The sequence below is a fragment of the Struthio camelus genome, chromosome 3 (assembly GCF_040807025.1).
Source record: "Struthio camelus isolate bStrCam1 chromosome 3, bStrCam1.hap1, whole genome shotgun sequence".
Taxonomy (NCBI): Eukaryota; Metazoa; Chordata; class Aves; order Struthioniformes; family Struthionidae; genus Struthio; species Struthio camelus.
In genome coordinates, this window is record NC_090944.1 from 106,345,781 (window position 1) to 106,366,964 (window position 21,184).

The 21,184-nt window shown below is 44.0% G+C and overlaps 1 protein-coding gene across 13 annotated transcripts in view; it reads left to right on the top strand.

Moving 5' to 3' along the window:
- Positions 1-21,184, top strand: part of DAAM2 (dishevelled associated activator of morphogenesis 2) — a 233,666-nt gene that overhangs the window by 196,774 nt on the left and 15,708 nt on the right. For all 13 annotated transcript variants that reach the window (XM_009685220.2, XM_009685218.2, XM_009685225.2 and 10 more), the window contains 6 exons: positions 8,340-8,424; positions 10,056-10,162; positions 10,886-10,974; positions 11,732-11,900; positions 16,354-16,461; positions 17,939-17,999. In XM_009685220.2, the coding sequence (XP_009683515.1) occupies positions 8,340-8,424; positions 10,056-10,162; positions 10,886-10,974; positions 11,732-11,900; positions 16,354-16,461; positions 17,939-17,999 (619 nt within the window). The remainder of the gene's footprint in view (positions 1-8,339; positions 8,425-10,055; positions 10,163-10,885; positions 10,975-11,731; positions 11,901-16,353; positions 16,462-17,938; positions 18,000-21,184) is intronic.

Sequence of the window (21,184 nt, forward strand, 5' to 3'; positions counted from 1 at the left end):
ATACAGCAGAACTGCACTCCACAGAGTGGAGTTCACCTTTGACATTTTTGGCTGTTAATGAGAAAGATGGTAAATGTAAGAGATAATCAGGAATTATGTCTTGTATTTATGCGTTAGGTTTTGAAAGCTAGAAGATGCCTTTGCATGCTCCTGCAATCACCCTTATGTCTTCAAACGCTGTGACATCAGGGCCCTCTGTATGCTTTTCATGCCCTTCTACCAACATGAGGGCTGGGCTGAGTATTTGTCACTGTACAGCAGGTCTGCCCAGGCCTTGATCTGCCAGAGAAGGTTGCATTTCCTGACAGAGGAAGGACAACGGAAGGGCTGGAGAGAGATTCTGGGAAAGCAGTGGCAGTATGGAGCAAGAAAACTGTTTCACTGATCAGCAGAAAATGCAGGTTCATGTGGATGTGGTTGCTTGTCTGCCCTAGCAAACTAATGGTTAAAAGCAAAGCTGCAGCCAGACCACCAGGACTGGAATGAGTTCTTTCCATTGCTTAGTGAAAACTGTGGAGGCTCTCATTATGCTACTTATATGGCATTAGCCTGCATGTCAGCAGGACCCCTCACCCCATCCAGACCAGCTATAGGGGAAGTTTTACGTTTCTATCTCTGCAGTAGTTGCCCGTGCATGACTTTGCTGGTGTTGGCAGCTGACTACAGGCTGGGGCACAGGGAGGGGGGAGGTATAGGGGCAACAGGATTTTCATGCTGTTTGACAGACCTGCTAAAGTGTATCTGGGGTTCAGATTAACTCATGTAAGCACGTAGAACGTTTCCTACACTGACAATGTAATGTGTTTGGGTGGCTGGGCTGAGGAGGATCCAGGGAGGTAGCCCATGGCTTGGTATGATACTGTGTGTTTATTTTTAAACACCTCCTATTCCCAAAACAAGAGTAGCGTGGATAGCAGCAGTACATGTCTTTCCGCTGTTCACCTCTTCTGCCCTGTAAGTCTAGCTTACTCTTACCTGAGAGGAATCCTCTCTGAACAGTGAGAGAGAGAGAGGACAGTCTCTGTGGTTTGTCTTCCCTTCTGCTGTCTTTAGCAAAGTGGCCTTGAAGCGTAAATCTTGCTCTCAGGGTATGCTCACTCCAGGTGTACCACCAAGCCAGCCCACCTCAACTTGCTACTCTGGACTCAAACCAGAGGCGAAAAACTGTTTCATGACTGTCAGCTTCTCCAATGAGAAATATTCTGATCTTATTGTTCGCAGGCCTAGCATGAATGATGAATGATCTTGGAGACTGAGCTCACTGTCCCAAAGAGCCCACAAGTTTGCATTGTGCCTTGTTAACTTTGCTGTGCTATGCTATGGGAAGTGTCTGTCACCAGGGCTATCACTGGCTTAGATCATTTAACGTTTGGAATGAACAGTGGTAAAGCCCAGGATATCAGAAACATCTTACAGCTTCACCTAGGATTGCCACTCCTCCCCAAACCTGCCTTTACAGGCAACTAGAAGAGCAAAAATCTTTGGGAACTAAAATGGCACCTCTAAATTCATGCCTTTTTCTGCTTATTGTGTTTTTATAGATCTATCATTAAAGCTAGCAGTTGGGGGGGGGGGGGATTGGCTGCAGATGATAATTGAAAGGATTTTATGACCCCTTTGCAGTTTCTTTCTTAACCCTGCTTCTTCCTTCTCGGCATTTGTTTTCCTTTTCTGAGGGAGAGACGCTCCCAGCCAACTGATCCCTGGCTGCTGCCATGTCCCTGTTACTCCTAAGCGCACCTTGACACGTGTGGGCATGAGGGTGTGCACACACATGCAGGGAGAAGGGATTTAAAAATGGTGACAAACAAAGAGAATTTGTGCAATCCTGAGCTGCAGCCCCATCTTTCAGGTTGCCACGGCATTTACCAACAGCTGTTTCCAATTGACTCTTACTGTGCTTATATCCCTGTAGTTTATTCCCCCTTTGTTTACACTAAACTATCGTGTCCTTTAAAGTAAAATAGCTGTATGGGTTGGGTTTTCTTTCCCTCCACTACTCGAATGTTTTTGTTTTACTAACACTGTGTTAGAAGGGGTCAGGCAGAGCTCATATTTCATATGGTCCAACAAGCCAAAACCTAGCTAGAGTGAGAAATAGATGTCTTTTGCTTTCTTTCACAGAGAGATTGGAGCATGGTGGACTGAAAAGAGATGAAAATTGAATTGTTAGCTGATTTTTGCTGACAGTTAACAGATTTGTAAGCCTTCCTCCCTAGTCTCATCTCTATTTTCATGAAAAGCTCTCTTTCAGCTACTTGATAGCCACATCTTTTAGTTTTTCTGCAGCGGGAGGATGTAATTGTCCTTGTTTTATGAAGTCTGATTGATCCAGAACCCAGCTCTGTCCCATAGCCCAATTGTAAAAGGCTCAAATGGGCTTGAGATCAGTTTATTTCACTGCATTTCCAGCAGGCCATAATTCAACTAGGACGTGGAACCATCTCTCTGTGGTGAGTCCAGGCTTCCACCAGTTTCAAATTTGGCTTTCTTAATGGTGTTTCCAACATGCACTTATTTTTGTCACATTGGAAAATTGCTATCCCTCATGACTTTCCTGATGTCTTCAGTTTCCAGCAGGCCGGAGATTTACTGTCAGACTTATGTGGTCTGGAAGAGCCTTTGCAGATCCCTGTGCTTCACTGCTTTTACCTCTCAGCTGGAAATTTCTCTGATCTCTCTTCCCAGTATGGCTTCTCTCTTGGCCCATTACTTAAGTAATGGGTAGTATTTTTGCTGCTCTGATATTTTCACTCTACCCTATCTTTACACAGTCTCATGCCCAAGACATGTACCTCGTACTGTTTTGCTCTGTGAATTGCTCTGGCAAGGTCTAATTCTATGAAGAAGAAGAAGAAAGCTTAACGTATACTTGTGGCACTTTCTTGAGTAAGTTATTTTGCTAAGATCCTGGCAAAATCGGTCAGAGTTGTTCTGAGATGTGTTTGTTACTGCTGTGGCCCGGCTGGTCAGCAGTAACCCTCTCAAGAATCTGGAAAGTGAGTGCTGGCAAAATGTCATAAGTACAATACTAGCAGAAGGCAGGATTTGACTACACACACAGAGTTTTAAATGGGAATACGACAGTGGTTAGATACTGAGAATCAGGCTTAGCAGGCATCTTTATCAGCGTTGGTGACTTCAAGCATATTTCAATAAGAGAGAAGAGAGTAATGCAGCATTTTCAACTAAGATGCTAAAGGGCATTTTCTCACATAGCTCTGCCTCCTCAGTACTGCTAAACTGTTTCAGTCTACAGATCTTTGTGTGCTGCTTCTGCTTGCCCCCAACCCACTGTGTGTCTTTCTGCCGCATGGTGATACAGTGTTCACCTTTATTTGAAGGTAGATTCCAAGCAGTATGCTAATTAGGGATACAGATCATATCTTGATAGAGAAACAATTCATTGGGGTTAGCAGTTCAGTTCTTCAGTGTGCTAACTTGAAAGACACCAGGCAATAAGCATTGCCTTCTGGTTTCCTGGAGGGATTTTCTTTTTTTTTTTTTCCCCTCCAAGTTAAGGCTCACAATAAATGTCTTTAACTGCTCTTCAGAGTACGATGAAACCCAAGTTTAAATTGAACATATTAGCCAGTGCCATCCTGTGTTAGATCACAACTAGCAACTTGTAGATGGGGCTGAGTTCTGTATTGCAATAAAGGACGAACCATTGTCTCATCAGCTTGGCACTGTAATTTGGGGGTTGCCAGATGTGGTCCTGCTTTGCTTTGCTTGGCCTGAGAAACTGGCCATTCTCAGGTCCTTCTTGATGGGAAAGTGTGAGCGTTTGGATGCAAAGTAGCTTGGTCACTTGTAAGCTTTCTCTGAAGGGCTAAAAGAAAGGAAAAGCCTGTCTCTTTATGCATTTAGCAGAATACTTTCATAATGAAGTGCTGAAAAGACACTGGTGGGTTTTTGCCCAGCATGTTGATATAATGGGGCAAGACATGCCTGGTAAAATGTCCCAGCTCTTTTCATCAAAAGGTTAGGGCACTGTCTCTCTTCTCTGCTGGCAAGATAAGCAGCTGAGTCTTGCGACTGAACTTGCAATTAAAGTAGCTTGACCTTCCTGAACGCTTCTTCTGAGGGTTGAGAGAGATCTCCCTTCCCTGCCTTTTTTGGGGTAGCAAGAGTGAGTATTCCTAAAATGTAGTTATTTAATGTCTGCCTGCAGCTTGGCAGTTGTTGTGCAGAACCTTACGGGAACTCGGGAATTAGACAAGGTTTATGTCCAGTCACTGAGTTTGGGAGTGAATTGGCTAGGGGCCTGTGAAGATAGAGAAATCTGCAGTCAATAAAAGCTGAGACTTGAATGAGCCACGGAAGCTGGCCTTAGTGTGTGGATGAGAAGTAAGTGTGCGTATGTGCGTTTGTGTGTGTGTGTGAGTGGGCACGCACATGTGTGAGGGAAGGGAGAAGGCTATTTTCCTGCTGCTCTTTCTCCAAACAGTCAGTATCTCTCACTGTCACAGCTACTACCTCTGGCATCTTTTGGAAGCGGCTCAGTTCACTATGAATAGGAAAGTGGTCTTAATAGATGATAATCAGTTCCTTTTCCAAGGTAAAAGGAAGAAAGGGAATGCAATCCCTTTGGTAAGACAGATTAATGTAGCTATGACTGAACTCAGGGTTATCTGGTAGCACACAACCACACTTCTTTCTCAAAAGCAAAGCAAGATGCAGGGAACTAGTCCACGAAGTGACTCACTCTTTCCATTACAAAAGGAGATGGTTAATGAGTGATGAGTTTTCTGTGTTGATCCATGGGAGAGAGGGATGAAGGGGGGAGGTTGCTTTGACTTAAATCAATGGCAATCTTTAAGGAGGAAAAATGAGTGAGCACTGGATGTCTATAAAGGAAGTTGATACAAAACTGCAACATGTCTCCCAGGCATTTTCAGAGTCAGGCTGCTGGCTTCCTCCAAGAGGATGAAACAATAAACCACTTGATGTCTGCAAGTGAAGCTGGTGTTAAATCAGCCGAGGTGTCCTGGGGAGATTAGTGATGAATTACTCTGCAGAGTCAATAGAGATTATTTATGAAGCTGGAGGGAATAGAGGGAGGCAGTACCCTATCAGAAGTTATTTGGTAGTTGTTGAACTTCAACATCGCTTGAAGATGACTCAAGCAGTTGGGCTTCCGTGGACTACCAGCAGATGTATGGGTAAGGGAAGAAGGAGGGAGTTTTTTCGGTAAAGATCCTTTTTCCCCCGTATGACCAGTGTCAGGCTGCTGCAAAAAATACCCACTGTCAATATCTGTGCTATGAATGAATGTGCTGCAGCTGAGGAAAGGGCACTATGTTTTCTTCTGGTCACTTTTACTTCCTGAGTTCTGATGCCAGTATCTGTAATTTGGGGAAGCGTGAAGCAGAGAGTACAACTTGAATTGTATGCTGTCCTGGATTGGGTTATCTCTGGTAGCAGGAGAAAGAGTGCCTAGATCTGCAAAACTTGTAAGAAAATCAGTGCAGACTTTCCAGTAGATGCTGACATGAAATTTCTGCAGTGTTAGTTTGGGGTCCATAATTCCACTTTAATTTGCTGTCTGTCTCATACCAGCTTTAGGCTGTGGGAGATGCCTCTATTCAGTTCTAAATGGAAAGATTTTACGCATCTGCTTTAGTTTCTTCTTTAATCAGTTCACCTGTTTCTGTTTAAAAATAGCACATCTGTTTCACATTACCATGAGCCATCTTTAAGATCTACTGCATGGCTGGGCATGAGTTTTGAAAACACAATAAGAATCACTTGCTTAACAACTCTTTGGCCATTATTTCAGCCAGTTTTTAACTAGGAAGATTCCTGTGTTGTGCTGTTGATGCTTAAAACCTGTGGAAACACATCCTACCCCAATAGAGGAACAAACCCACGTTAGAGGAGTAAGCTTGATTTGCTGTAAATCCTTCTGTACTCATAATTGGACTGGTAATAATCTAGGATGCACACCTGCAGGCACCATGACCCCATTACAGGCATGTAAGTGACTTAAGTTAAACTGCTTCTCTCTAGGGGGCTGGCAAGCTTTGTGCTCTTCTGTGGGCTAAACCATTCCAGCCAGATGTTTTTTTGCTGATGGCAGGGCACAGACTCATCCAAGAAATCAAAGTGTTTGTGTAACTGTCTGTCCTCTGGGCTCTCAATTATTTTTGAACAGAAGATGTGTTTAGTGCTGATGAATTGCACCACAAAGAGAACCTTGGCAGTCTGAAGTGCTCAGGCTCCTGGACAGAATAGCAAGATCAACAATAATGTGAGCTACCCTTTCTGCCCTGTTGACATACCTCAAACACATCTTTTTGGTCCTGTTCACTAACCCCTGCCCCTGCATCCCCTAACACGCACAGAGTAACCTGTGCCATCTGAAGGGGTCGTCAGTGTAACAGTTGCTGGAGTTGTATGTATGGGAAAAACATGAAACTCGCCCTAATATTTTTATCTTCAATGAAAGTAGCAACAACAGGAAAAACACCCTGGTGTTCATGGGTTAGCTCATTGTGTCTCCTCTGACAGACTATAGCACTTGTGTCATAAGACATGTCCCTTCTGCAGAGGCTGGATTTTGGAAAATGTAAAGGTGCAGTTTGAAGGAAAAAAAAAAGCCCTTACAGTTGCAAAACTGCAGGCACCAAATTGTCTGGGCACCTCTATGTGTGTCTGCTAGAAGCCAGGCCCAAACCCACCAAAATGCTCTTCAGTCATCATGTGGTAACAGGGTTTGATCAGTTCAAGGTCACACAACCATGGACTTTACGATTCATGCTTATTAAAGGCAGAAGAAACTTAGTTTTTCTGATTGAGGCTGTAGAGCTCTCTGCCCATGAACTGAATTTTGTTTTATTGCGTTTGAGTCAAACTGATGACCTGAAGTAAAAAGTTTGCTGCCTTTCATTGCAAAACTTCTAGTCTTTTCGTCTTGTACAAACACGGCTCAATTATGTAGCTTTTCTGGAAATTCAGTAGCCTTATCTTAGCTGGTATCAGTTAGCTCTCCTTGTCAAAAGCAGACACAATGATTAGCTAGCAACAGAGTAACTGCAATTAGTTAAAAGGTGTCATATTTAAAAGCTTTTGAATGTCTGCTGATTCATATTTTCGTTTCCAGCTGTTGGTTATATTGGGCAATATTAGAATGTTTTAAGTTTCTCAGATTTAGTAATATTTCCTGTCTGTAAAAATAAAGCTCTTACTTTTGCTTTTACGTAGTTCCAAAAATGTGATTCTATCCAAATGGCAATAGCAATGTGAAATTTCAACATGGAATTTCTTAGCACTGAAGACAAAAACTTTCTGGCTCATGCATCAGCCTGTCTCGCATTTTCCCTTTATGCTGTTAATTAATATATTGATTGTAGAAAGTCCATGGAGACTGAAGACTTCACTCTGCAAATATTTCTTTTCACACTTCCCTGCTTCAGTTCCCAAATTAAGATTTTCTTGTGGATAGCCCTTTCCTTATGGTTCATTCAGTCCTCCCCTCCTCTGCTAGAATGATTGATGAGGGTGTCACAGGTTGGGGATGGTGAGGGTGGAGTTTCTCTTGCGTATTTATTCAGATACCTGCACTGAGAACCAGCAAGTACATTTCAGCTAATCTATCAAACAGCCTCCCAGTGATAAGAAATTTGATTGCTTCTGACCCCCGCTCATTGCATGTTGCCATGGAAGGGGGCACAGAGAGAGGCAAGAGTAGGTGGGAAGGACAGTATAATTTTAATACCTCTGATAATATTAATAAGCACTTGTTTTCCATGGTTGGCAGGGCTAAGAGGTAGTATGAAGAAAGCCATTTGCTACTTGGATATGTCCATGCTGTCAGCTCCTTTTTCAGCTGTGAATACTGGCAGAATGAACTTAACAAGTACAAACAGTCTTCTCAGAAAAACCTTTTTTTCTCAGATCCAGAATGGAAGGATCAGTGCCATTACTTGTTATCCTTGGAGATCCGGTAATAGTCACAAGCAGAGGTGTAACGACAGTCACTTAAAAGCTGTATAGATCTGAGGGGTTTTAGCCGTAGTAAAAGAACTTTATAAGGAAGGTAGGGAAGTTGATCTGTCTATCACTTTTAATCTCTCAGGAACTGGTCATTGCTAATCACCATCTAACTTTAGATGTGTGTTTGATTAGTTGAAGAAAAAAAATTATGACCTAGAAAATCTCTGCCTTGGAACTGATTAGATCATCTTACTGAGTACTCTAGATTAGCAGTGTCATAGTGGAGCTTCCTGTGGCTCTTTTGTGATTTTTTTAGTGCAGCTTTTCAGGCCTTCTATTGTCTGAATTGTCAGAATCACTTAAGCTTTGCACTGATGGACCAATGTTGATACTGTTGAAAGGCTGAAGCTGTCTAATGAAGAAATCAGACAAGCAATCTTGAAGATGGATGAGCAAGAAGACCTGGCCAAAGATATGCTTGAGCAGGTAAGAAAGATTACAGTCGGCTATACCTTATAAATACTAGAGTCCTTTACTGCCTTTTTTTTTCCCCACCAAAAGCCGGTGGATAGCTGTACTCACTGTGCTAGTATGTCTGCAGATCTGAACATGGCCATGTCATGTCAATGGGGCTGCACAGTGGAACATGAGAAAAGTATTTTTCCCAACGTGTCAAACACCTCCCTCATATAACTCTGTTTGTATCAGGATGAACTTGATCCCTTGGGCTTTTGGACTTCACAAGAGTGTACTTTTCCTGATGCAAACTATGCATGATTATAATTGGTACTGTTTTTTCTTTCATGTCCTTTCTTTTTGTGACTTTCCCATAACTTCCCTATCTCTTCTTTATGCTGCTGATCTTTTTTTAAATCTCCCTTGTTTCCCCTGCCTCTCCCCCCCCCACCCCCACCCAAGGTTTTCCATTGGGAAATGTCATGAACTAGGCAATGTAGGTCAGTAGTTATGGTTAGAGCAGAAACTAGATTAGGACTGCCATTCTAAGTAGATTGGTTAGAATGGGAGTTGGAGAATCGTTTGTTGCAGTTAGTTCACTGTGCAGCTTGTGGGGGAAAAAGCAATTAAACCACCGTTGCCCAATTTCCTCCATTTATAGAGGGTAAAAGGTGATGCTTTAACCAAAGATGCATATGCTAAATTCCTTAGAAGTGGGCAAAGTGTTAAAATTCTAAACTCCCTGACATACATGTTTCTTTTTTTGCGTGCAGTCACAGTATTAATCATGTACAAAAAGCATTTCCATTTTGGAAATGTATGGCCCATTTGTTATGTTAGCTGAATGCTCATAACTGCTCTGGAAGTCACTGCAAGCTTCTGATGTTCCACACCTCTGAATATCACATTTTTGGGGGGTAGTGTAAAATACTAAAGTAGTGGTGAAAATCAGACAAAGTGCCTGGTATGCCTTGCAGGCAGTTTTATTCCTCTGGATGTGGGCTGAGGCTGTATGCGTGGCAATATTTATAACCAGACTGAAGGACAACTACCACCAGATATGTCAAAAATCTGTCAAAGTATGAGCTTTTAAGGTCAGCACATGAATAGCAGCCAGTGTCAGACACACATCCAGTGACTTGGTTATTGTTTATTGTTTCTGCAGTGTAGGGCAGACCCAAGAAAGAGATAGATGAGGCTTTGTGTATACTCTAGGATAGGCACGACGGGTACTCTACGCTGATTGGGACACATCCTGCCCTTATTTACACCAGTCTAAACTCCAAGTAATGCTATGGGAATCAGAGTTCTTTCTGTACTTCCCCTTGGGGTAAGTTGGAGTAGCATTTAGCTTTTAGAATTTAGAAATGGGAAATTCCGCATCGGAATTAAAAATGTATCTAATGAGATCATTGAGGGAGAATAAAGACAGAACAGCAAGGAAAGGTTTAAACGAGGTCACTTTTGTAGCCACAGCTGCGTTTCTTTGAAGTTACAGTCATGTGGCTGAATCAAAGTAATGCTTCTCCATGGTAGGAGAGAACTTTGAGGGCCCTTTCTCTCTCTCCACCACACTTTGGGACTTGTTTGTCCCTCTCTTTCCCTCTCTTCCTTTCCCTCAGTCTGTTATGTTGGTAACTGGTTTGTATCTGCCATTCTAGCTGCTGAAGTTTGTTCCTGAAAAGAGTGATACTGACCTGCTGGAGGAGCATAAACATGAAATTGAGCGCATGGCCCGGGCGGATCGTTTCCTCTTTGAAATGAGCAGGTCTGTTTGATACATTATGGGAAAATGCACTGGGGGCTTCTTGGAAGCGGCTGCAATTTTTATTGAAAATGGATCATCTGGCTCTAAGGGGGAACATGCAAGGGATTGTGGGCCAGTATTATATCCTCCATTTGCCAGAAGCCCACAATATTACAAATATTTCAGTTCTTTACACAAACGTTTTCTTGGTAATAAGCTCTCTGCCTGCTGTCATTTAAGGACAGTCCCATGTTGACAATCTGTCTCCTCTGTCTAACCTTGTTCACACGAAAAGGAATTCAGATCCAACTATCAGGTATAGAACAGTGGGGTTTGGGATTTCTTGTAGATCCCTTTTTCTATCCAGCTGTTCCATCTCTTCATTGTCTACTCTTTTTCCTTGTTCCATCGTTGTTACAGCCGCTGATTGATCGTGAGTTAAGAGCTTGTTCTACAAACTGAGATGCATTTTGCTCGGCTGGCATCTCCCATGACTCTCATATTTTGAAAGTAACAGGAATTCTTCCAGCCGCTCTTCAGTTGTGTTCAAAAAGTATTTGAGGTCTCTATTTGCATTATAATGTTGATTAAGAAGCATTAGATGATGGAATTATGTCTATAATGCCATGAATTGTTCTTGCGGGACTCAGCATCGAACAGTTAGATTGTGTAGGCAATGCGCTGGCCCTGTGCTTCGAAAGATGGCTCAAGTTCAGTGTTGGCTTTTCTTTCCCCTGTGTGTAGGATTGACCACTATCAGCAGCGGCTGCAAGCGTTGTTCTTTAAGAAGAAGTTTCCAGAGAGGCTGGCAGAAGCAAAGCCGAAAGTAGAAGGTATGGTTGAAGCCTCTGCTAGGAGTTGGATGAAGGGACAAGGCAGCTCAAAAGAGACTTGTCTTCAAAGAAAGTGCTGTTACAGCATGCTCTGTTTGCAGAGCCAGTGAGTCCAAGACGTGTCACATGCTGGGAAACAAATTCTCTCTGACACTCTTGTTACAGCTGTTGGCTTAATAAAGTGAATGTCATGGTTGTTACACTGTAAATGTGACCTGACAGACGTGACAGTGTGCTACCAGATAGCGCTGCCAAATACTTTTATGGCCTTTCTGTGCAGATCAGACTTCCCTTCTCACCCTCGGTCCTTGCACCTTCCTTCCCCTTGGGGCAGATATGATAGATGCCTCAGGACAGCAGTATTCTGTAACTGTGTCACTTACAAGGCAAGATGCATGATTTCTGTGCAGCATCCTTGGGTATCACAGAAAGGAAGTGTATTCTACTCTGCATTTTCAGATGAGCTTAAGCCTTCCTTCTCTTCCCACTGGCTATATTTTTAGAGTGAGAGATCTAGGAGAATAGCCCAGCTCCTGGGTTCAGGAGGGCATCCTACATGTTAGATGTGGAGTGCCTGCCTTCCTTCCTTCCATCTGGTTCTGGGCTTGTGGATGGTGGGAGAACAGTGCTCAGACAGTCTGAACTGGAGCATGTGCAGGTCAGCAGCAGCAGCATTATAGGGTGCTTCAAATCATAGGCCCAAGTACATTGAGAAAGACTACTGCGCAATAACTTCTCCATTTTTAATCTTTTCAAGCCATTCTTCTGGCATCCAAAGAACTTATCCGCAGCAAACGTTTGAAGCAACTCCTGGAGGTGGTTCTAGCCTTCGGCAATTATATGAATAAGGGCCAAAGGGGAAGTGCATATGGTTTCAAAGTCTCCAGCCTGAACAAAATTGCAGACACCAAATCCAGCATAGACAGGTAGGTTGGAAGGCCCTAGATAAGTAAGTTACTGCGCTGCATCTCTTGTGATGTTGTTGAAAGCGGGATTTTTTTTTTCTAACTCTGTAGACTGTTTAAAATACTATTCCACTTGTCCTTTGAGTAGTGTTTTTCACTCTAAAAGATCCTGGAGCTGTTAGGACCAGCTATTAGCACAGCACACAAATTCTGCCATTTCTTTGGGTAATACACATCTGTTGTTGGATTGTTTCTGCAACACTACACAAAGATGACATAATGTAGTATTTCACAAATAACTGAAATAAGGTAGGGGGAAAGGAGGATTTCTATGGAATTTGCCCTTTATACCAATGTTTTATGGCTGTGGTTTTGCAAAAAGCAGAGTACAGAAAACACACCACAGTTTTACATCTCCTGTAAAAACATGGCATATATTTATCAGGCAGGAGTGTTGTAAGCTAGCTTTACATACACAGATGCTGGACCACAAGGGCCAGGGCTTAGCTCAAAGAGGCTGGGCTTGGTTGTTTCTAGGGCAGTCAAGGAAAATAGTTGCTGTTCGGATGTGGTGCTTTCTATTTATGGGCATGGGCTGTAGGCATTCATAGTGTTACACTGCATGTTTTGCCCTGCATCCCTGTGCTGGTTCTGAAAATTGATCTAGTTGTGACTGGGGAGAGAATGCCACCTTTGGGCTTCAGCAGCACTACAAAATTTTCCTTGGAGATGTCCTATGCTGTTTCTTACTAACTCACGCCTTCCTTGCCTTGTGAGACCTGCTGAGACCACACTTGTGGTGAAATGACTTCAGACTGTAACAGAATGAATAATGGAAACTCATCTCTGCCTAACAGAGTTTGAACTAACAGAGCTACCGTGATGTCCTTTCCATATTTTGAAGCTAATCCTTGTGTAGCCACTGTTGAACGGTTTTTTGCCTTGCTATCTTGCATGTCAGTTAACGACATAACATCTACATGACTGGCTGTTTTCTGCACATGCAAAACTCACCCTTTACTTTTAAAAATCTGCTTAAGCCTGATCCTGCATTCCTCTTGGATCTCATTTCTTTCCGCTCCTACTTGAGCTGCTATAGCTTTTGCAGTAGTGGGCTTGAGTCTTTAAGTATAGCTGTGTCGCTCGTAATGTAGGAATCTTTCTTTGCAGTTTCTTCAGTCTTCAAAAACCTTTTCCTCTTTTTCATTAACTCTTCATTTTATTCCACATCACCTCTGAAAACACCTCACTTCTCCCTTAAGAGTTAATGACACTTTACTACTATTAATTGTTTATTCTCTAAAGTGTTTGGAAATGCCTGTATACCAGTGCGCGCAGCATGGGGAATAAACAGGAAGAGTTAGAGATCTTGTGTACAGTCGCAGGGCCATGATCTCATTGCAGTTACAGAGACATGGTGGGATAGCTCATATGACTAGAATGCTGTCATGGATGGCTACGTGCTTTTTAGGAAAGACAGGCCAAGAAGGCAAGGTGGTGGAGTTGCCCTTTATGTGAGGGAGCAACTGGAATGTGTGGAGCTCTGCCTCGGGGTGGATGAAGAGCAAGTTGAGAGCCTATGGGTAAGGGTGACATGGGTGACACAGCTGTGGGGGTTTACTACAGGCCACCTGATCAGGAAGTAGTAGTCAGTGAGGCCTTCTACCGACAGCTGGAAGTAGCCTCACGATCACAGGCCCTGGTTCTCATGGGAGACTTCAACCACCCTGACATCTGCTGGGAAGACAGCACAGCTAGGCACAAACAGTCAGAGAGGTTCCTGCAGAGCACTGAGGATAACTTCTTGACCCAGGTGGTGGAGAAGCCAATGAAGAGAGGTGTGCAATGCTAGACCTTGTTCTAACAAACAAAGAAGGTCTAGTTGGAGAGGTGAAGGTTGGGGGCGGCCTTGGCTGCAGTGACCATGAGATGGTGGAGTTCAGGATCCTGCAAGGAGGGAGCAGGGCAATAAGTAGGATCGCAACCCTGGACTTCAGGAGAGCGAACTTTGGCCTCTTGAGGGACCTACTTAGGGGAATCTCATGGGGTAGGGCCCTAGAAGGAGGGAGGGTCCCGGAGAGCTGGTTAATACTCAAGTATCACCTCCTCCAGGCTCAAGAGCAGTGCATCCCTGTGAGTAAGAAGTCCAGCAAAGCGGGCAGGAGACCTGCATGGATGAGCAAGGAACTGCTGGCCAAACTCCAACAGAAGAAGGAAGTCTACAGAATGTGGGAAAGGGGACAGGCCACTTGGGAGGAATACAGGGACGTCGTCAGCGTATGCAGGGATGCGACAAGGAAGGCTAAGGCCCGTTTGGAATTAAATCTGGCAAGGGATGTCAAGGACAACAAGAAGGGCTTCTTCAAATACATCAGTAGCAAAAGGAAGACTAGGGAAGAACGCGGGCCCGCTGCTGAATGGGGCGGGTGCCCTGGTGGCGAAGGATACAGAGAAGGCAGAGTTACTGAATGCCTTCTTTGCTTCAGTCTTCACTGCTAAGGCCAGTCCTCAGGAATTCCAGACCCTGGGGACAAGAGAGGAAGTCTGGAGAAAGGAAGACTCTCCCTTGGTCGAGGAGGATCGGGTTAGAGATCATTTGTCCGAACTTGACATCCACAAATCCATGGGCCTCGATGGGATGCATGCACGAGTGCTGAGGGAGCTGGCGGATGTTATTGCTAGGCCGCTCTCCATCATCTTGGAAAGGTTCTGGAGCTCAGGAGAGGTGCCTGAGGACTGGAAGAAAGCCAATGTCACGCCAGTCTTCCAAAAGGGCAAGAAGGAGGAGCCAGGGAACTACAGGCCTGTCAGCCTCACCTCCATCCCTGGAAAGGTGATGGAGCAGCTCATCCTGGAGGTCCTGACGAAGCATGTGGAGGACAAGAAAGTGATCAGGAGTAGTCAGCACGGATTCACAAAGGAGAAATCATGCCTAACCAACCTGATAGCCTTCTCTGATGGAAGGACTGGCTGGGTAGATGAGGGCAGAGCAGTGGATGTTGTCTGCCTGGACTTCAGCAAGGCTTTGGACACTGTCTCCCATCACATCCTCCTAGGCAAGCTCAGGAAGTGTGGGCTGGATGAGTGGAGAGTGAGGTGGATTGAGAACGGGCTGGATGGCAGAGCTCAGAGGGTTGTGGTCAGAGGCACAGAGTCTAGTTGGAGGCCTGTAGCTAGCGGTGTCCCCCAGGGGTCAGTCCTGGCTCCAGGCTTGTTCAATGTATTCATCGATGACCTGGAGGAAGGGACAGAGTGCACCCTCAGCAAGTTTGCGGATGGTACTAAACTGGGGGGAGTGGCTGACACACCAGAAGGCTGTGCTGCCATTCAGCGGGAACTGGGCAGGCTGGAGAGGTGGGCGGAGAGGAACTTCATGAAATTCCACAAAGGCAAGTGCAGGGTCCTGCACGTGGGGAGGAATAACGCCATGCAGCAGTACAGGCTGGGGGTGGACCTGCTGGAAAGCAGCTCTGCTGAGAAGGACCTGGGAGTGCTGGTGGACGACGAGTTAAGCGTGAGGCAGCAATGTGGCCTTGTGGCCAAGAAGGCCAGTGGTATGCTGGGCTGCATTAGGCAGAGTGTTGCCAGCAGGTCGAGGGAGGTGATCCTGCCCCTCTCCTCCGCCCTGGTGAGGCCTCACTGGAGTACTGTGTCCAGTTCTGGGCTGCCCAGTGCAAGAGAGACTTGGCACTAGTGGAGAGAGTCCAGCGGAGGGCTCCAAAGATGCTGAGGGGACTGGAGCGTGGCTGCTATGAAGACAGGCTGAGGGAGCTGGGCCTGTTGAGCCTGGAGAAGAGAAGACTGAGGGGGGGATCTGATCAATGTGTACAAGTATGTGAAGGGGCGGTGTCGAGAGGATGAGGCCAGTCTCTTCTCCGTGGTGCCCAGTGACAGGGCAAGAGGCAACGGGCACTTCCTGAACCACAGGACGTTCCATCTGAACTTGAGGAAAAACTTCTTTCCTGGGAGGGTGACAGATCACTGGAGCAGGTTGCCCAGAGAGGTAGTGGAGTCTCCTTCGCTGGAGATATTCAAAACCCGTCTGGACGTGGTCCTGGACAACGTGCTCTAGAGGACCGTGCTTGAGCAGGGAGGTTGGACTAGATGATCTCCAGAGGTCCCTTCCAACCTAAGCCATTCTGTGATTCTGTGAAACAAATTAGTATAAGGTGATACACAGTTCTGTTTTCTGTTACACCGTCTATGCAAACAGAAGAAAACTTGCTGATGCTTCCCGAATAAAGCAAGGCAGTGTAAAATATCTCTTGAGGTTATAGGAAGGATGGGTCATAAAGGGCTAATTCATTTTAGTCTGAAATACTTTTCTTTCAGTGACAGAGCTGCTGACTTCTGATCTATTGTTTGTTTTGTTGAGTCAGGCACATTTCCTACCCGAACATTTTTTCTCTCTCCCACCTTCCTTTTCCTTCTGAGCACCATCTTCCTTCTCTCATTTCTTCCTTCTTTGTTTTAGGAACATTACCCTGTTACACTACTTAATTATGATCTTTGAGAAGAATTACCCAGATATCCTAGATATTCAGTCTGAGTTGCAGCATCTTCCAGAAGCAGCGAAAGTCAAGTAAGTGCAGTGCTATTCCTTATTTCCAGAGCTGGAGTTCCCAGTGATTTCTGTTAACTTACTCGTCATTAGTTTTAAATTGCTGTGTTCCTCATGGCCAACCCTGCAGCTGGGGCACCTGGAATGCCTTTGCTGACATGTTTGACATTATTCTGATGTACATCAGCAGAAAACTTTGGTCCAGAATCATTGAGGTAACTACATTGACTGCTTTACTTAGATGCATCCATATCTACTTTATTTCTGAATCAGATATTGTAACTAGGCTGGTCATTATTTGCAGCTCACTTGCCATGCTCTGTAGTTGGCCATCTAAGTTGTGTGCTATTTTTTCTGGATAATTGAAGGTTTGTTTCTAAGCCAGAGTCAGTTTAGGCACAGAGGCTATGGTAAGCTGTTTTCAAGAAGATCATTCAAACTTTTGCACAAATGTGTCGTGCACAGAAATTTGGAAAGCATCCTACTTTCTGTACAAATTTCAGTGATAATTTTTTCCATTTCCATAAATGTGTGGAAATTAATACACAAGCTGTTCCCCAAAATACTAGCATTTTTCTTTAAAACCACTGCTCAAAAATAACTTTGCATATTATTTGCCCAGCCATTGTTCTTTGTAGAGGGCATTACTTCAGCTAACGAAAGACAATTAAAAATAAATACAGATTCACACCTAAAGGCATTTATCAAGGCTCTTGTGTTTTTTGAGATGTGAACTACTCCTCACCAAATACTTGGAGGAGATGCCTTCTGGCTTACAAGTAAGTACTAACTGGCTACCTAGAAGTGAAAAGTTTTATTTCATGAAAGTCCTAGAAAAAAAGTCTTGTTTTTATATGACAAGGAGAAATCCATTACAACAGTTGGATCTAGGGAAGCATTTAACATGCACAGTAGGGTTAAAAGCTTAGTTATGACGTTAGCTTGCAAGGACTGCCATACGATAGAAATGCAGATGGAAAAAATTAGCAGTGGTTGGACTGTGAGGAAGACAAAATCACATGTAAATGTATTGCTAATGGGATTCAGTAGTTAACCAATGGTTCCAGAATCTCATGTAGAGCTAATCTGAGACTATCACAATGTGTGTGCTGAAGCTAGGCTCCCTGCTTATGAGTCAGCCAATTGTTGTAAGCTGGCCATGTGGCATACACTCCTTGCTGGAGGGTCAGGCTCAGTTCACAGGCTTGATATCTTAGTACTCTTGGGCAGATTTTCTGAAGGTAACCCCCTGCTTCTTCCCAGTAAAGTCCCAATCTTTTCTGTGACCACAGGCAGACACGGTCCGCTTGATCTTACATCTCATACAAAAAGCAGCACAGACCCTCTTCCCCTCATTTCTCATCATCTGGTATGGCTGATGCCAGAGGCCGGATACCAGACTTGATGGGCCAGTGGTCTGTTCTGCTACATGGTTCCTGTATTCCTGTGTAACACTGCCCCTTTTGTTTTAACTCCTACATATCTGTCTCCCATACAGCCTGGTAGAGCTGGAGAAGGAAGTTAACAATATAAAGACCGGATTGAAAGCCGTTGAAGCTGTAAGTATCTGAAGTGTTCCAAAGCTCCATACGAAAATATCTCACTCAGAATCAGGGACATTATATATTCTGTGATAAGAGAGAGTGGGCTGTCCTTTCTCCTTTCCATTCTGTTCTACAATATATTAGCCAAGAAAAAACAAATAAAAGCTTCTCATGAGGCATTCCTGCTGATGATCTTAGCAGACTTCAGCTTAAAAAAAGGCTTATTTGATCTCAGCCTGGAGAGTTAAAGGACAGTCTGACAAATGGCATGCACTGCAAAAAGAAATAAAATTCATTTTCTTTCTTTCTGAGGGATGGCTAGCAGCTGAACAGGTGTTTCACATGGCTCTTAGAGTACTTGTAAACAGGTAATACACTATTATACACAACCCTTACCTATCCCAAGAGCTTCTTGGGAAGACAAAAGAAAAGATAGACTATCTAAAGGTGAGGGAGCTGAGCTGTCAAACAAAGCTGCAATGGCCTTTGTTCCTGCTAATAATGAAAATGCTTTAAGCTGGGCTTGGGTGACCTGTGCTCAATCTGTACTTAGTTAGTGCAGAGCCTTCCATCTCAACAGTACAAATGGTGCATTGATGCAATTTTGTGTATTGTGTATTTAACTCATAGGAGTTAAAACGGAGGTATTGGTGTAAATGTTCCCCGGAGACATAACTTTGTATATCAGCCATATTCCCCTACCTGGAAGCCTCCTTTAGTAATTACCACCAACTGCACAATGGACAACTACAAAATGGGCAAAACTCAGTGGGCAGGGATATAGAGCAAATGGTCTGTTTATTAGGGAAGGGCAGAGGAGAGAATAGAACTTTAGATTTAAAGCTTCCTTCAGGTATATGGCAGAGACAATCAAACAGTACATGAGTTAACCTGAGTTACATAAATGCAGATAGTTCTCCCTCACTTAGGGTCATTTTATTTAAAAAAAAAAAAAAAAAAAGACATTGAACATGAGCAACTTCAAATTCCTCAGTGAGAAATCTCAGAGACAATTGCCCTTTTCATTTAAGGATGGGTATTTTTTGAATTTTGCATGGGCTTCTATCCCAGCAACGCTTTTGGCTGGTTAGAAAACCCATAGGAAGGATTCCGTTTTCTAAACTTCTTTTATTAGCTTTAGTGTAATTGCTATATAATTCAGTAGATATGCTGTTAGTTTAGTTTCTGGGAAAAGATTCTGGGCTTTCTGAGGCACAATGTGAAACAGTGTGTTCAGTGGCAAGAAACAGGAACTTGGTTATGCCATTGACCTACATGTGTGACTTTGAAAAAATCAACCTGTTTACCTCCTCTCTGTGAAGTGGTAACTATAAATACCTCCTCCAACACAAGGGCTGATGTGAGGAACAGCAAAATAGTGTTTGCACAGCACTAGAGATAGTAAAGATTGAAGGCTAACATTACTCTGTCATCTCCATCTCTTTACATCTGCCATCATCTTGCACAGTTAAACATTCTTTGTCCTTAAGACGTGTTCCTGCATGTACAGGAACAAAATCATATGTTCAGTTTGGTTGTGTCATGTCTCATCTATTGGATGTACTGAGGCAATGTATATTCATTCTTCAGCACTGAGATGCTGAAGAAAATCGAGAGAGACCTTTGGAACTCAAAAGGATCGTTGCTGTGTTTAGTTGTTCCTTGCCTTTTCAGATAGAGTTTTATTTTTCCAGTGTCTCTCTGTCTTCAGGGAGGAAGCTTTGTTTCACTTGTGTTTTTTTTTTCAAATCGTGTCACTTCAATGCTTGTGGAGAGATCCAGCCTGGTGACCCGGAATATCTCAATGTGAGCAATACCAAGCAATGACAACCAATAACAGCAGCAGCTTTAATGCGTAACTTCCTCCCATATGATCCTGCCATAGTGCCTTGTCATAAACCTAGAGAAGCATCCTGAATCCTAGCAGATGTTTTCTGGTGCCTTTGCTCTTCATTTTGTGGTATCTGCACTAGGACTGCTGGCAAAAGGACTAATTGGGAATCATGGTGGGTGGTTTCTGTGAAATAATTGCCTGTCTTGCAAGGAACTAGAATAGGACCCTCCTGTCCTTCATAAATAAATTAGAGAGTGATAATTTCATTTTCCTTTCACCTGGCCTGAGTTTGGTTTGGCTGTGAAGATAGAGGAAGGGCTCTGTGTCCTATCTCTGGCCCCCAGGTCATCTGGCTGTCTCCAGCAGTTTACCATCTCTTTAGCCAGTGATCCTCATGAGTGAAAAAAGACCTTCCAAGCCTTATTTGTGGATTGTTGGGGTAAGGGAGAGAGCAGCAATAGGAAGAGGTACTGCTGTGTACATGGAGAGTGGTATTTGGGAATTAAAAGCACCTGTAAAGGGAAGGCTTACATGGAGCTTATGACTTGGAGAGGCCCAGTTTCAGCTAGGGCAGACAGTTCCCCCTGCTGAAAAGTGAGTACCTACTTCTGTTTTGTTTTCTGTGATTGGGTTGTTTGTCCTTTAGCCTTTCCAGCCAATTTTCCTTCTCTTTCCCGTACATGGCATCCATGGGCAAGCTCTCCTTCCCATTCAGTCAGCATCTTCCCTCCCCACTCTTCTCTCTGCCATGGTATTTATCAGCTGCGGCTGCCAATGCCTCCCAGTCTGCTGCTTCTCTTTGTGGTTTTCTGGCATGTAAAAAGCAGCACTAGAGCAACAATAGAAGATCATTGTCAGGTGGAAGGGGGAGGAGGGGAAGGTGTGATTCTTGATTCCAGTCCAGTGTGTTCTCACCACAGCCTTGGCTCCAGTGACTGAGAAGTTTCTTCAAGGCCTCTTAAGAATAGAAAGCTAAAAATAGTTTTGCAGTCAGATGCTTTTAAAGGTATGGCTAACCCTTTGCTTTCCTGGACTTGCAACTTCTTTTTAAAAACAAGACACATCCCTTTGTCAGAACGTGCATGCAGATATTGTCTTTGTGTAAGATGCTCCCAGGATAGCTAAGTAGTTCTTGGTCTTTTCCGAATCAGAAAATAAACTCTGACAGTGGAGCCCTTCTCTCACAGAACAAGGGCACCATGACTGCCATTTGAGAAACCACTGCCACGGTCAAATCCTTTTATCTCTGTAGCGAAGCAGTAGACCAACCCACCAAGGACAGTGTTAGCTTCTGCTGTTACGCTCTTATGACCAAGATAGACCAGTTCTAGGAGGTATAGATGAGTGTTTTCTTCTCTGGCTTCTT